Raw genomic sequence first — 15,117 nt, 5'->3', positions numbered from 1 at the left:
ATATAACCAAATATTATTGTCTGGTATCTTATGCAGGGTTTTTATGATACATAGTGCATTAGATATAAGTGTTTGTGTAACCGTTTAGATAATACTGACCTCAATCTTTGATTTATGTGCAGGCCGTACAAAGACACCGTGAATACAAACTGGAGAAAAAGTTTTACGACTCTATGCTGGACAAGAAAATTACCACTAGTGTGGTTGCAAGAGCAGAGGCATTACAAAAAAGTCTCTCAAAAAGGTAATTATTTAAAGTTTATTGTCAATCAAAGGGTAAAAAGGGCATTGGGAAAGAGGGGGATGTCTGTTGAGGAATAAAGGGAGAAGACAGAAGATAGGGGTATGGGGAGAATGGTTGTGTATGGATGATGCTGTGATGCATGGAAGGGAGTGGGTGGGGGATGGGGTGGTAGGGAGTATGTGTGAGTGATATTCTGATGCAACCCAAAGGGATTTCTCCCCATCTCTTTTTCTGCATGAGGGGACAGAGAAGGGGGGTCGCCAGTTAAATGAAGGGGCCTTGCTGTGAATGTGCTGTATCTTGCTGCATTGCTTCTGACCCAAGGCAGTGGGTGAGATGCAGGGATAACCCATCATCCATGAGGAGCCAAGAAAAGAGGGAGGGAGGGAGGGATGGTGAATGGGAGTGGAGTATGTAGGGATGAAATGAGTGGGAGTGAACTTATGCTATTGACTTTGGCTACCTCCCTTGTTAGGGGGAAAAAGCCCTTGGTGTATGTATATATATATATGTATATATGTCATTCAAAAATATATTGAGACCTAATGTAATTACATACATACATATACCAAGGCTTTTTCCCCCTTACAAGGGAGGTAGCCAAAAAGGGAAAGGCATAAAAACACTCCCACCCATTTCATCCCTACATACACTCCACACCCCTCCCACCCTCCCTCTCATCTGAGCACCTCCTGGATGACGGGTCATCCCTGCACCCTGCCCACCGCCCTGGGTCAGAAGCAGTGTCGCAAGACACAGCACATCCACAGCAAGGCCGCTTCATTTAATCGGCGACCCCCCCCTCTCCGTCCCCCCTTGCATATAAGGAGAGGACGGGGAGAAAATCCCTTCGGGCTGCGTCAAAATTTACTCACACATACTACCCCACCCCCCACCCCCCTGCCCATTCCTCCTCATGCAATCACAACATCATCCATATACAACCATTCTCCACTCACCTCTGTCTTCCGTCCTCTCCCTTCCTTCCTCAACAGACATTCCCCTCTTCCCCAAAGCCCCCTTCACCCCATCCATCCACCTCATCCTAGGACGTCCCCTCATGTTCACTCCCTCCACATCTGCCTTCCATACCTCTTTTACTAGTCTTTCTTCACTCATTCTTTCCATGTGTCCAAACCATCCTAATATTCTTTCATCAACCCTATCTCCCAAATCCTTTTTCACCCCTGTTCTCCTCCTCACCTCCTCATTTCTCACTCTATCCAGCCTAGTAACCCCCACCATACTTCTCAGATACCTCATCTCAAACACATTCAAACTCCTTCTCTCTTCTTCTCTTATGTTCCACGTTTCTGCCCCATACAGTGCTGTTGGCACAATCACTCCTTCATACAGTCTCCTCTTCGCATCCATTCCCAAATGTCTATTCCTCATTACACTCTTTAAACCACCAAGGCATTTACTCGCTTCTCTCAATCTACATTCTACCTCCACCTTCACTCCACCTTTTCCTGCTACACTTGCACCCAAGTATCTAAAACTATCCACTTCCTCCAGTCGCTCTCCCTTAATGTTCACTTCCAGTCTACTGCCACCTTCACCCCTTGTACATCTCATCACCTTACTTTTACCTACATTTATCTTTAGCTTTCTTCTATCACATACTCTCCCAAACTCTGCCACCAACTTCCTCAATCCCTCCTCTGACCCTGCCACAAGCGCAGTGTCGTCCGCAAACAACAGCTGGCTCACTTCCCACTTTTCTCCATTTTCTTTAACCATCTCCAATCCCTGACCCACTACCCTAGCATTCACCTCTCGCACCACCCCATCCATGTATAAGTTGAACAGCCAGGGCGACATAACGCATCCTTGACGAAGTCCCACCTTTACCTCAAACCACTCACTCTCTCCATTTCTAATCCTGACACAAGCTCTACTACTCTCATAAAAACTCTTGACAGCTCCTAGAAGCTTTCCTCCTATCCCATAAATCTGCATAACCTCCCACAGTGCCTTTCTGTCTACCCTATCATAAGCCTTTTCCAGATCCATAAAAGCCCAAAAAACATCCTTCCCCTTTCCTATAGCTTTCTCACATATCTGTCTTACCACAAAGATCTGATCTACACAACCTCTACCTGTCCTAAATCCACACTGTTCCTCACCAATTACTCCTTCTGTTCCTCTCCTAATCCTCTCAATTAAGATCCTCCCATAAGCCTTCCCTACTACACTTAACAGGCTAATCCCTCTGAAGCTACTACATTCACACTTGTCCCCTTTTCCCTTGTAAAGAGGAACTATACAGGCACTTCTCCAGTCCTCCGGTACTCTACCCTCTCTCCAGCAAACATTAAATAACCTCACCAACCAGTCCACCATCACTGAACCTCCCTTTTTCAGACATTCTGCATGGCATCCATCCAGACCAGGTGCCTTACCTGCTTTCATCATCTTTACAACTGCCTTCACCTCATCCTTCCTTATTTCTCCTCCATTCTCCTCACTCATCACTCTCATTTTCTTCGCATTTCCCACTGCAGCTATCTTTCCTTCCCTATCCTCCTTCACATTTAGCAACTCCCTAAAATATTCTGCCCATCTTCCCCTTACTGCCATCTCTTCCATTATCATCTCTCCATCTGTACCTTTTACCTTTTCTTCTCTACTTGATTCGCCTCCTCTTCCTCTCTTTATTTCTTTCCAAAACATCTTTTTATTACTTTCAAAATTTTCTGTCATACTCCTACCCCATTTCACATCTGCTCTCCTCTTTGCCTCCTTTACCTTTTGCTTTACTTCTCTTTTCTTTTCTTTGTACATCTCATATGACTCCCCCGTCCTCTTTTGTAACCAATCTGTGAATGCTCGCTTCTTCTCTTCTACAACCTTCTTTGTTTCCTCATCCCACCATTCACTACCCTTTCTTCTATTTCCCCCTGTCCTTCTTGTTCCACACACCATCCTTGCACACTTTTAAGACTCCCTCCTTGAACCATCCCCATTCCTCCTCCACACCCATCTCTGCTCCATCCTTTACTCCCTCCCACTCCTCCTTCAGCTTCTTTTCGTACTCCTTCTCCTTTTCCTCATGTAATTAAGAAGTAATAATTTGGATGCATTCTCATGTAAAGATATTGATATTTTGGTTAACCTCTTCAATATGAGTCAACTTCTCGCATGCAGCATTGGATGTTTGATGTCCGATGATTCGATGATGCATCACAATACTTGCATTATAAGATATAAAATTACTGCTGATTTACCTGTTCTCATTCTCTCTAATTATAAACACAGAAAACGTGATCAAGCCAGTTTACAGAATTTGGGTGTCACTCAGCTACAACTACAAAATAAATATAATCAGGATGCCAACTCCAGCATTAACGGACTAAAAGGGGGGGTAACGGTGTCCGTTGATGTGAATAATCCGTTGATTTGGAGTGGTGTTTGGGTGGCATAGTGATTGCACAGCACCGAAAACACCGAAAACACAGCGAAAACTCCACAAACACAGCTAATTAACGTCCGTTAATGAGAGGTAGTACTGTATATCTACATGCACCTTATGGTGCCTATGTAGGTGTCATCGTATCGAAGAGGTTAATATTCTTTCCCATGTCTAGGGTCTCGGTAATTGTGCTAACTGTACCAAAGATTGTCTGTGTATATACCAAGGGCCTCTTCCCCTTTATAAGGGTGGTAGCTACCCAAAGCAGGCACGCACTCCCACTCATTTCACTCCCATCCACCACCTTTTGTTTACCTCTCATCCTAGCAACTTGTGGATGTAGGATCATCCCAGTCTCCTGCCCACTGCCTAGGTCAGGTCAGAGGCAACACAGCAAAACACAATTCCATCTGTATACAAAGGGCTTTCCCTCCCCCCATGATAAGGAAGGTAGCCAGCCAAGACGGACATCCACTCCCATCTATTTCATTGTATTCTCATCTCTCTTCTGCCCACTGCCTGGGTCAGAAGCAGCAAGACACAATCATAAAAAATTATACATACTTACATACATATACCAAAGGCTTTTTCCCCCTTACATGAGGGGTAAAAGAAGCCTTTGGTATATGTATGTATAATTTTATATATACATACACCAAAGGCTTTTTCCCCCTTATAAGGGAAGTAGCCAAAAAACAAAAGCATAAAGTCCACTCCCACCCATTCCATCCCCACATACTCCACTCCCATCCACCCCCTCCCTCTCTTATGTTTTGCTCTGCAAAAATTATATTTTCCTAAAATTTTTAATGGATACACTGGTATATGCACCTTAATGCATGAGGAGCTAAGAAAAAAGGGCAGCAAAGGTGGTGGATAAGAGTGGAATGGGTGGAAGTGGGTGTGTGCCTTTGACTTGGCTACCTCTCTTATAATAGGGAAAAAGCCCTTTGTATATAAATAGGTGTATATAGATAGACTAGTATATTAGTATTTCCTGACTTAGTATTACAATAATTTCAATATGTTTTAGATATGAGTTGGAGTCTGCCAAGAAAATGGAAGAGGAGGAACGGAAAGCCGCAGCGGAGCTGAAAGAGAAAAAGAGAAAGGAAGAAGAGAGCACCAAGTTGAGCAAGCCAAAGGCAAAACCCTTCTTGGAGCATGATGTGAATGGTAGGCAGAGAGAAATCATATTGTTTGGTTTTGATGACCTGTGGGTTTTGATTCGTATTTTCTCCATGGAGGAACACCTGTCCTTTTTTGATTTACAGTTTTGGATTTCCTGGGTGGATTTGTAGGGGGAAAGACTGGAGGAACTGGAGAAATTTAAGTACAAATGAACCTCGGAAAATGAATGTCCCATTTAACAAACAAATTGGTGAATGAACACATTCCGTGAAGAAATTTGTCTGTAAACGAACAATATTCTGGGTACAAACATATGCATACACCTGTACCCAACAAGTGTTGCTCCTTTCCTGTATATTACAATTAGGTAAATACAATTCCACAGGCTCAGTAGTGCTTTGGTGCATTTGCCATAATTATTTCAGTTTGAGATGAGGTGTCTGAGAAGTATGATGGGGTTACTAGGCTGGATAGAGTGAGAAATGAGGAGGTAAGGAGGAGAACAGGGGTGGTAAGGGAGTTGGGAGATAGGGTTGATGAAAGAGTATTAGGATGGTTTGGACACATGGAAAGAATGAGTGAAGAAAGACTAGTAAAAGAAGTATGGAAGGCAGATGTGGAGGGAGTGAACATGAGGGGGCGTCCTAGGATGAGATGGATTGATGGGTTGAAGGGGGCTTTGGGGAAGAGGGGAATGGCTGTTGAGGAAGGATGGGAGAGGACAGAAGACGGGTGAGTGGAGAATGGTTGTATATGGATGATGCTGGGATGCATGAGGTGGAATGGGTGGGGAGATGGGGGGTGAGGTAGTATATGTGAGAAAAATTTGACGCAGCCTGAAGGGATTTCTCCCCGTCTTCTCCTTTTCTGCATGGGGGGACAGAGAGAGGGGGTCACCGATTTAATGAAGCAGTCGTGCCGTGGATGTGCTGTGTCTTGCGACACTGCTTCTGACCCAGGGCAGTGGACAAGGTGCAGGGATGACCCGTCATCCAGGAGGTGCTAAGGTAAGAGGGAGGGTGGAGGGGGGTGGAGTGTATTTAGGGATGGAATGGGTGGGAATGATTTTATGCCTTTTTCTTTTTGGCTACCTCTCTTGTAAGGGGGGAAAAAACCTTGGTATATGTATGTATGTATGTATTTCAGTTAGCAAATATTTTGGTTTTAGAACGGAGTCATATATATACATATACCAAAGGCTTTTTCCCCCTTACAAGGGAGGTAGCCAAAAAACAAAGGCATAAAAACCATTCCCACCCATTCCATCCCTGATACACTCCACTCCCCTCCTCCATCTACCCTCCCTCTTATCTTGGCACCTCCTGGATTATGGGTTATCCCTGTATCTTGTCCACTGCCCTGGGTCAGAGGCATTGTCGCAAGACACAGCACATCCACAGCAAAGCCGCTTCATCAAATTGGCAATCCCCTGCCCCCCTCTCCGTCCCCTCATGCAGAAAAGGAGAAGATGGGGGAGAAATCCCATCAGGCTCCATCAAATTTTTCTCATACACACTACCTCACCCCCCATCCCCCCACCCATTCCACCTTATGCATCACAACATCATCCATATACAACCATTTTCCATTCACCCGTCTTCTGTCTTCTCCTGTCCTTCCTCAACAGACATTCCCCTCTTCCCCAAAGCTCCTTTCACCCCATCTATCCATCTCATCCTAGGTCGCCCTGTCATGTTCACTCCTTCTACATCTGCCTTCCATACCTCTTTTACTAGTCTTTCTTCACTCATTCTTTCCATGTGTCCAAACCATCCCAAAACCCTTTCATCCACCCTATCTCCCAACTCCCTTACCACCCCCGTTCTCCTCCTCACCTCCTCATTTCTCACTCTATCCAGCCTAGTAACCCCTATCATACTTCTCAGACACCTCATCTCAAACACATTCAAACTCCGTCTCTCTTCCTCTCTTATGTTCCATGTTTCTGCCCCATACAGTGCTGTTGGCACAATCACTCCTTCATACAATCTCCTCTTAGCATCCATTCCCAGATGTTTATTTCTCATTACACTTTTTAATCCACCAAGGCATTTACTCTCTTCTCTCAATCTACATTCTACCTCCACTCCTCCTTTTCCTGCCACATTCGCACTCAAGTATCTAAAACTATCCACTTCCTCCAGTCTCTCTCCCTTAATGCTCACTTCCAGTCTGCTGCCACTTTCACCCCTTGTACATCTCATCACCTTACTTTTACCCATGTCACGAAATGGATTAAGTTCATTATCAGAGGTTCCACTGTATTTGGGAAGCTTGCTGGCTGAGCAGGCTAGGACGTTGTTACTTGTGGCAAAGGACGAAGGGATGGCGGTTCAAATCATACCACCGGTGAAGTTGAATCAAGGGCATGGCTCATAAAATTCCACACTACAAAGCCCTCTGTAAGGGGTACTGTCCTAGCCCTCTGATGGGAGGAGTCTGTGACATTAAACCATATCACATCACTGTATTTGGTGTTGCATGTGATTGTGAATAAGTGGATTTGGAGGTGAATTATAGAGAAAAGGATGTAAGGAAATGTTTATGTGGTAAAGTGTTATAAGTATCTCAGGATGACTGCAAAGGGGAGATTTTATGAAAGAATAATTGTACTCAAGGCACTGTATGGAGCAGAGGCTTGGAATTTAAGGGAGGCAGAAAGGAAGAACCTGGACATGTTTGGGATAAAGTGCTTGAGAAGTATGGTAGGTAGTTATTATGAGGATGGATAACATGAGAAATATGGAGGTGAGGCATAGAATGAGGCTGGAGAGATGCCGCAGGCTCATGTTGAAGATCTATGGCCCTCAGGTAAGTACCAAGAGCCTTCTTTGTATTCATTGTCATATGTTACCCTAGATTTTTATCTATTTATTTATTCATTTGTTTGTCTTATTTGGAAGCTTGCTGGCTGAGCGGGTTAGGGTGTCATTACTTGCAGCAAAGGTCGAGGGGATGGTGGTTTGAATCCTGCCACCGGCGAAGTTGAATCAAGGGCATGGTTCATTAAATTCCAAGCTACAGAGTCCTCTGTAAGGGGCACCGTCCTAGCCTTCAGATGGGAGGAGTTTGTGATGTTAAACTAGATCCATATAATTTATTTATTTATTTTATTCATTTATTTTTTTATTCATATCTTTTTTAAACCAGGAACCTGTACCCTTGAGATATGTGGCAACAGTCCATTATATTTCATTACACTCTTGCAGGTGTGGCTGAAGACAGAACTATAAGTTGCCAGAAATTGATGTCGCTCATAAAACAACAATGTTCCACATTTCTTGTTCTCGATGCACGGCCCAAAAATGACTTCATGGAATCGAGTATGAAACATGGCAATGTTATAAACATTCCAGAAGAAATATTGAAACCAGGGTAAGTAATGGGACAAATTTTTTTTTGGAAAACCGTTTGGATTCCTAATTGTTTGGTCTCATGAATATTTGAGTTCAGAAGTACCAACAAATTTCACCATGCCCCTTGTCCATGCTTGGTACTGGTACTATGCATTTTGTGGGTAATGAGGTTTTCAGTATTTAAAAATGAAATATTATTTCCAGGTTGACGGCAGGCAAAATTCAGAATTCTCTCTCAGAATCTGCTAAAAATTTATGGGCATCACAGCGGCATAATGTTGAGTATTTGATCATATGTGACTGGTTCACAGAAAAGGAACCTTTGCCGCCTCCCCTTCAGGCTCTTGTAGATGCTATGGTTAAGGTTTGTACATAGAAACATAAAAGTGCAGTAACTGTTTGTGTGAAATGACATTCATGGATATCAAATCACTACACAAGAAAACCTTCCTGTTTTGTTTAAAAGAAACTCATTATTGACACAGTGGGACCCTGGAAAGAAGTACAAAAGCCAACCACTCTTGCTCCATGGTGGCTATGATATGTGGAGGGTGATGTACCCTATTGAGAGCACCAATCCAAGGGTGAATCCACCGATGAGGAACTTGACCATAATAAAGCCAGAGGAGATCTCGTGTAAGTTTCTGTTGTACTCGGTTCTTCAGTTTAGTAAGAGTGTAATGTCTGTCTATCTCTCTGTATACCAAGGGCTTCTCCCCCCTTATAAGGGAGATAGCCTTATAAGGGGGAAGAGTGTAATGAGGTAGCTCATATTTATTCATGGATTGGCTAGTGTGATTGGTTAATATGTGTCTAAGGGAGGAGAATATGGCAGAGGATTGGAGGAGTGCTAGTATAGTTTCACTTTTCAAAGGAAAAGGGAACATATAAATGAAAAGGGATCACTGTTAAGTCTAATTTGTAAGGCTTATAGCCTCAGACCCAAACATTGTGGTGGTGGGTGAATCCTCATCTATGAGGAATTAAAAAGGGAAGGATGGTGAATGGGTTGTTGGATGATTGTAGGGGGTGGGGGTGAGTCTATGCTTTGACCCTCCCCCCATACATACACACACAGACACACACTGGTTTCCCTTACAAGCATGGTAGCTAAAATTTATGATGCAAGTTGTTAAAGAAAGTGAGTAATGAGACTATGACTCACTACAGAGAGATCTGAACAGGGTCTGGGAATGGAGTCAGAAGTGGGAAGTGGACTTCAACATTAAGAAATGTAGCATAATGGAATTTGGAAAAAGTAAAGAAAGAATATCAGGACAATATAAAATTGGTGAAAAGGAAGTAACGAAAGTGGGATCTGAAAAAGACCTGGTGGTGATCATCACAAAAGAAATGGTAAAGAAAATTACTAGTCACACTGATAAGGCCTAAATTGGAGTATGCAGCAACATTAGGGTAACCCAGTACTAAAAGAATACAGACGCTCCTCAACTTACGTTTTAGTTAGGTTCCGAACGGCCGAACGTAACGTGAAAATGAACGTAAGTTGTTACTGTACTATACATCCATAAATTCTATTACCGTATGTTATAAAACACCCCTAAATCATTAATTATAAACATAACATTGTAAAATAATAACATTAATTTCAAATAAATTAAATTCAAGCAACATAAATTGAGATGGTGGAGGAGAAGGAGGGGGAGGAGGAGGAGGCAAGGCACGTTCAGTCTGTCGTTTGTGCCATGTAAACAATAGACATAGCATCATGCGTAAGTATCGTTTGAACTACGGAGAGCGCGCTAAACTAAAAAATTCACTAAAAATTTTTTTTTTTACAATTTTTTTTTAGTCAGTTAAAACATAAAATCGAAAAAACGTAAAACAAATGAACGTAAGTAGAGGAGCGTCTGTGCAAGAAAAATTGAGAGAATCCAGAGAGCAACCATGAAGATTGCCCCAACACTATCAAAAATGTCATATGAAGAAAGATTGTCAAAATTAGAATTACTGACTGGAACAAAGAAGAGAAAGAGGTGACTTGTTGACCATCTACAGAATTATGATGTATGGAAGTCCTTGATAGAGATGACTCACTAAATTACTAAATTGGGATAAGAGAAACACAAGAGGACTTAGAAGGAAATTCAAAAAGGACAGTTAGAAGAGACCTGGAAAAAAAATCAGCTTTCCCCACAGAGTGGTAGATGTATGGAACATACTAGATGAAACAATAGTGTGTACAAAAACAATACAAGAATTTAAGAGCAAATTAGATATGGCGAGATACAGAGACGGGACACCATGAGTGTAGCTCACCTTCCCGTAAGATACAACTAGGTAAATACATACACACACAGACACACACACATGTATAAGGGGAAAGAGGTCTTCTGGTATATGGGTTGGCCCTACTGTGGATGTGCTATGTCTTGGTGCTTTCCCTCTGCCCCGGGTAGGGGACAAGGATGAACTTTCATCCACAAAGAACTAAGATAAAAGGGAAATGGGTGACAGATGGGAATGGGATGGGTGAAGGTAGGTACATGCCTTGGCTGGCTACCTCCCTGATAAGGGGGAAAAAGCCTATTGATATTTAGGTAGATGTATGTATTTCATTATGTTATTTAGAGACATGGTGGTCATTTGGTTTGAGCACAGATGTTGTAAGCTCATGGTCATGTAATCCTGTTGACCTGGATTCAAATCTCATCATTATCTGGACATTAGATGTAGCAGGAAATTAGTCTGTACCAAAATTAAAACAATAGATTCATAATACTTCAGTGTGCCTTCATAACCAGGAAGAGGAAATATGTGATTTCAGTAATTTTTTTTGTTTTTTTTTTTACATTTCAGTGGATTTTCAATATCCTGATTTAGATCAAGCCTTCATCTCCACGCCATCTCCGAAGCAGGTGAATGATCTAGAAGCTGGTGGGGGAGGAAGAGGCATTATGATGGCCAAACCTCCAGTCAATAGAAACCTCAAACCATTAGATCAGTTCATATCAGATTCCATTCAACCCAAGGTCAGCAATACTGAGATGCAAGAAATCTTAGATGGCAAGAACAACAATGCTAATATAATTTTTCCAAGTGATTCTGGGGGTGTTGGAAATGGAGGTAGTGGTGAAGTATTAGGTAAATATCCTGTGGATAGAGGGAGTTCCCGGACAAGCTCGTTAGAATCCAGGAGACTATACAACAACGAGGTTAAAATGCCATCGCAAAAGACGTACTCAATAGATAAGATTGACAACATTACACCATCCGTCCCGCCCCGTTCTCTCAAACCAAAGGAGCTGTTGGAGTCGAAAATGGCTCGAGAGGAGATAGAAAAGGAACATCAACTTCTGGAAGAAACCATGAAAGTTGAGGAGGTATGTGTAGAAACAACTTGACGGACATATAATTAATGAGACATGTTGATTAGTGTATACCTATTAATAGAGTTACAGGACTCAGACATAAGCATGCATCATCGGACCTGTTTTGATGATCAGAGTACACACCATGTGAGAGTGGAACCTTTATTTAATGTGTTTTTGCTTGTTGAAGCCTTTTCAAGTACACAGACCCACTAAGCTATTGAAATGAAATGTTGAACATTTGATCAATGTTCTATCCCCACATTGCGTCTACTACGAGCATTCTGTCAGCAGTTGCCATTTTAAATCACTTGTTTTGATCTTCATTTGAGATCTCATTCTTCCTTGCTGGCTTCCTTATATTCTAAACAATGTTGTGGGTAAAATCACTCCTTCACATAAAGAGAAGGTTGAATGAAAGAGGTGATTGTACCCACAGTATTGCATGGAATAGACTTGGAAGAGAAGGTAGGCAGAGTGGAAGTCTCCAGTCAAGTACTGCAGGACTCTGGTCCATATGGGTGTCATTGAAGTCTCTAAAATATTGACCATATAAACCTCCATGGTCTGTACTCCTTATGAGGTCATAGTGAGGTACAAAAGTCCTGTAGTGAGCTAGGAAGACTAAATTCATGTGACATTGGCTATTAAGTGTTGGGGTTTTGCTCAGTTGTATGAAATTGCCTGGAGTTAATTTGAATTGAAGATGGAAAATAACCACTGATCATTAAAAGATTAACAAGTTTGAAGCCTTGAACAGTTTGGTCATATTTTAGTGTATTTGTTCATGTGATGAAATGCACAATATTGTATGTTTTGTTGGCTGTATAGAATGTTCTTATTTATATGATATTTGATATTTAATTGGTTTTTGTAAGGACACCATGAAAAAAATTGAGGAAATGGAAGAGACCCAACGAGTAAAGGACAGCACTAGAGATGAACTTGGCAAAGCACGTCTGAAAGCAACTGAGGACCGTCTGCAAGAAGAGATTAAAAGACTTAAGTCAAAGAGTGATGATATGGTAGGCCATTATTTTCAGTATTTGCTTATAGTGAAACATAACTCTTAATATGTATTTTGCAATATGTATTATATGTTATGACTTTATAGTGGGGCTGCACAGTAGCTCAGTGGATACCATCTCGAACTCATGAATAAGTGGTTGTGAGTTTGAGTCCCAGGACCCACTGTGGGGTTTCTGTTTTCATTTCTGATAGCCCTGGCCAGGTGGGAAGGTGACCCAATGGCAGCCTAAAAACCCAGTGGCTTGCCAGAACTAACCGGGCTTTGGTCTAGCAGGGTTTCTCACTTTCCATTGTGTGGGAGTGGGATGGTGAGATAATGAGAGACTATAGTGAGTGAGTAGAGTGATAAAAGGAGAAAAGAATACCAGGTGAAATGGAGAGCTTATCAACTTGAATCAGGATGGTTTCCTCTTATAGAGGACTTTTTGAAGCGGGAATTTAACCACTTCAGTATGATTATGCCTACGTAGGTGTCATGAGGTGTGAGAGGGTACACGAGGATGCTGGTGTTGGCATCTTGATTATATATATATATATATATATATATATATAGATATATATATATATATAATATATATATATATATATATATATATATATATATATATATTGTAGTTGTACATGAGTTACCCTCGGATTCTGTGAACTGTTTTGATCATGTTTTCAGTGTTTATTATTACTCGGTAAAAGAAAATGAGTAATACAGCAGTGACTTTATATTTTATAATGCGAGCAGTGTGATGCATCTTTCATGTGGCAGCTGATGCTGTGTGCAAGAATTTGACTCATACTGAAGTGGTTAATGTGATATGCTCCTATCATGAGCTCTCTTGCTATTGTGTAACCTCAGACTGTCTCTACTCTTGGTCTCTCACCCCAAGTAGCTTTGCTTTAAGTCTTTTGTCCAGCGAGCATCCTTATTTACTCATTAATTTGTATATTTTTCTAGTGTCTATCGTTGATTGTTTTTAATTTGATCATGGTTTCTTTTGTTACCAACAGGAGTCAAAATGCAAGCAGGTGCAGAAACAGAATGAAGAATTGTGGAAAGTGGTCAACCAAGTGTTGTCAGCACAAATGAGCAACCTGAACATTTCGAAAGAAACTGGGAGTGCTGCTGCCATGCATGCAGCCATAGCCATTAGGAATAAAGAGGTATGGAGATTTCTTTTTACTGATGTATCATGGAACATGAAAAAGGAAGAGTTTAAAATTTAAGTGTTTGAAATGCCTTTACTTTTTTTTTTTGGGTGGGAGTGGTTTCTATGCCTTTTTGTTTTTGGCTACCCCCTGTGTAGGGGGAAAAAGCCTTTGGTATATGTATGTATGTTTGAAATGAAATGCCTGAGAAGTATGGTAGGGGTTACTAGGCTGGATAGAGTGAGAAACGAGGAGTTGAGGAGGAGAGCAGGAGTGGAAAGGGAGTTGGGAGATAGGGTTGATGAAAGAGTATTGGGATGGTTTGAACACATGAAAAGAATGAATGAAGAAAGATTAATAAAAGAAGTGTGGAAGGCAGAGGTGGAGGGAGTGAACATGAGTGGTGGACCAAGGATGAAATGGATGGATGGGATAGAAGGGGGGTAGTGAAAGAGAGGAATGTCTGTTGAGGAAGGAAGGGAGAAGATAGAAGATAGGCGTGAATAGAGAATGGTTGTGTATGGATGATGTGATGTATGGAAGGGAGTGGGTGGGGGATGGGGGGAAATATGTTTGAATGATATTTTGATGCAGCCCAGAGGGATTTCTCCCCGTCTTCTCTTTTTCAGCATGAGGGGACGGAGAGGAGGGGTTGCCGGTTAAATGGGGTGGGAGTGGATTTTGTGCCTTTATTTTTTGGATACCTCCCTTGTAAGGGGGAAAAAGCCATTGATATATATATATGTGTGTGTGTGTGTGTGTGTGTGTGTGTGTGTGTGTGTGTGTGTGTGTGTGTGTGTGTGTGTTTATGTATATATGTATTTATGAGGGGATGACTGAGGATGAGATGGATGGATGGGGTGAAGTGGTCATTGAGCAAGAGGTGTCTGTTGAGGAGGGAAGGGAGAAGGCAGGAAATAGGGATAAGAAGAGAATGACTATGTGTAGATGATACTGTTATGGAAGGAAGGGAGAGGTGAGGCTTATGTGTGAATGATATTTTGATGCAACCCAAAGGATTTTCTCCATCTTCTCTTTGTCTGCATGGGGGGACAGAGAGTGGGTGGGGGGTTGCTGATATATATGTTGGTATGTATGTATGGAATGACAACCAACCTCCTTAAATATTTTCTTTCCCACCTGATAATTATCTCTTTGGATAGAAATGTTTGTATTGCTGAAAAAATATCTTCTCCCCCCCCCACACACACACACACATACATGCATTTATATATAGTTATGACAGGTTTACAATTTTTTTCTTCAATTTTGAGGCTCAAGATCAAGAACTGCTTCAAAACCAGGAAGACAAGAGGAATTCCTTGCAAGAACAAGTAAAGAAAATGAGAAAGGAAAGGAAGGAAAAAGAGAGAAGAATAGCTGAACAGATGGAAAGGAACAGGTATTTATATATTTTATTTCATGTTTGTCAGCTTTGAGATGAGGTGGAACCATCACTGGATACTATAA

The 15,117-nt window shown here is 41.8% G+C and overlaps 1 protein-coding gene across 3 annotated transcripts in view; it reads left to right on the top strand.

Annotated features, from left to right (window-relative positions):
* Usp8 (Ubiquitin specific protease 8) overlaps window positions 1-15,117 on the top strand; it is a 52,566-nt gene that overhangs the window by 7,551 nt on the left and 29,898 nt on the right. For all 3 annotated transcript variants that reach the window (XM_076189221.1, XM_076189218.1, XM_076189219.1), the window contains 9 exons: window positions 123-244; window positions 4,693-4,835; window positions 8,000-8,165; window positions 8,351-8,510; window positions 8,632-8,782; window positions 10,967-11,490; window positions 12,357-12,503; window positions 13,510-13,662; window positions 14,922-15,049. In XM_076189221.1, coding sequence (XP_076045336.1) covers window positions 123-244; window positions 4,693-4,835; window positions 8,000-8,165; window positions 8,351-8,510; window positions 8,632-8,782; window positions 10,967-11,490; window positions 12,357-12,503; window positions 13,510-13,662; window positions 14,922-15,049 — 1,694 coding nt within the window. The remainder of the gene's footprint in view (window positions 1-122; window positions 245-4,692; window positions 4,836-7,999; window positions 8,166-8,350; window positions 8,511-8,631; window positions 8,783-10,966; window positions 11,491-12,356; window positions 12,504-13,509; window positions 13,663-14,921; window positions 15,050-15,117) is intronic.

The sequence above is a fragment of the Oratosquilla oratoria genome, chromosome 8 (assembly GCF_046742065.1).
Source record: "Oratosquilla oratoria isolate Oo_2021 chromosome 8, ASM4674206v1, whole genome shotgun sequence".
NCBI lineage: Eukaryota > Metazoa > Arthropoda > Malacostraca > Stomatopoda > Squillidae > Oratosquilla > Oratosquilla oratoria.
Note: the sequence above shows the minus strand (reverse complement) of the source record. Positions and strands in the feature narration are given on the sequence as shown.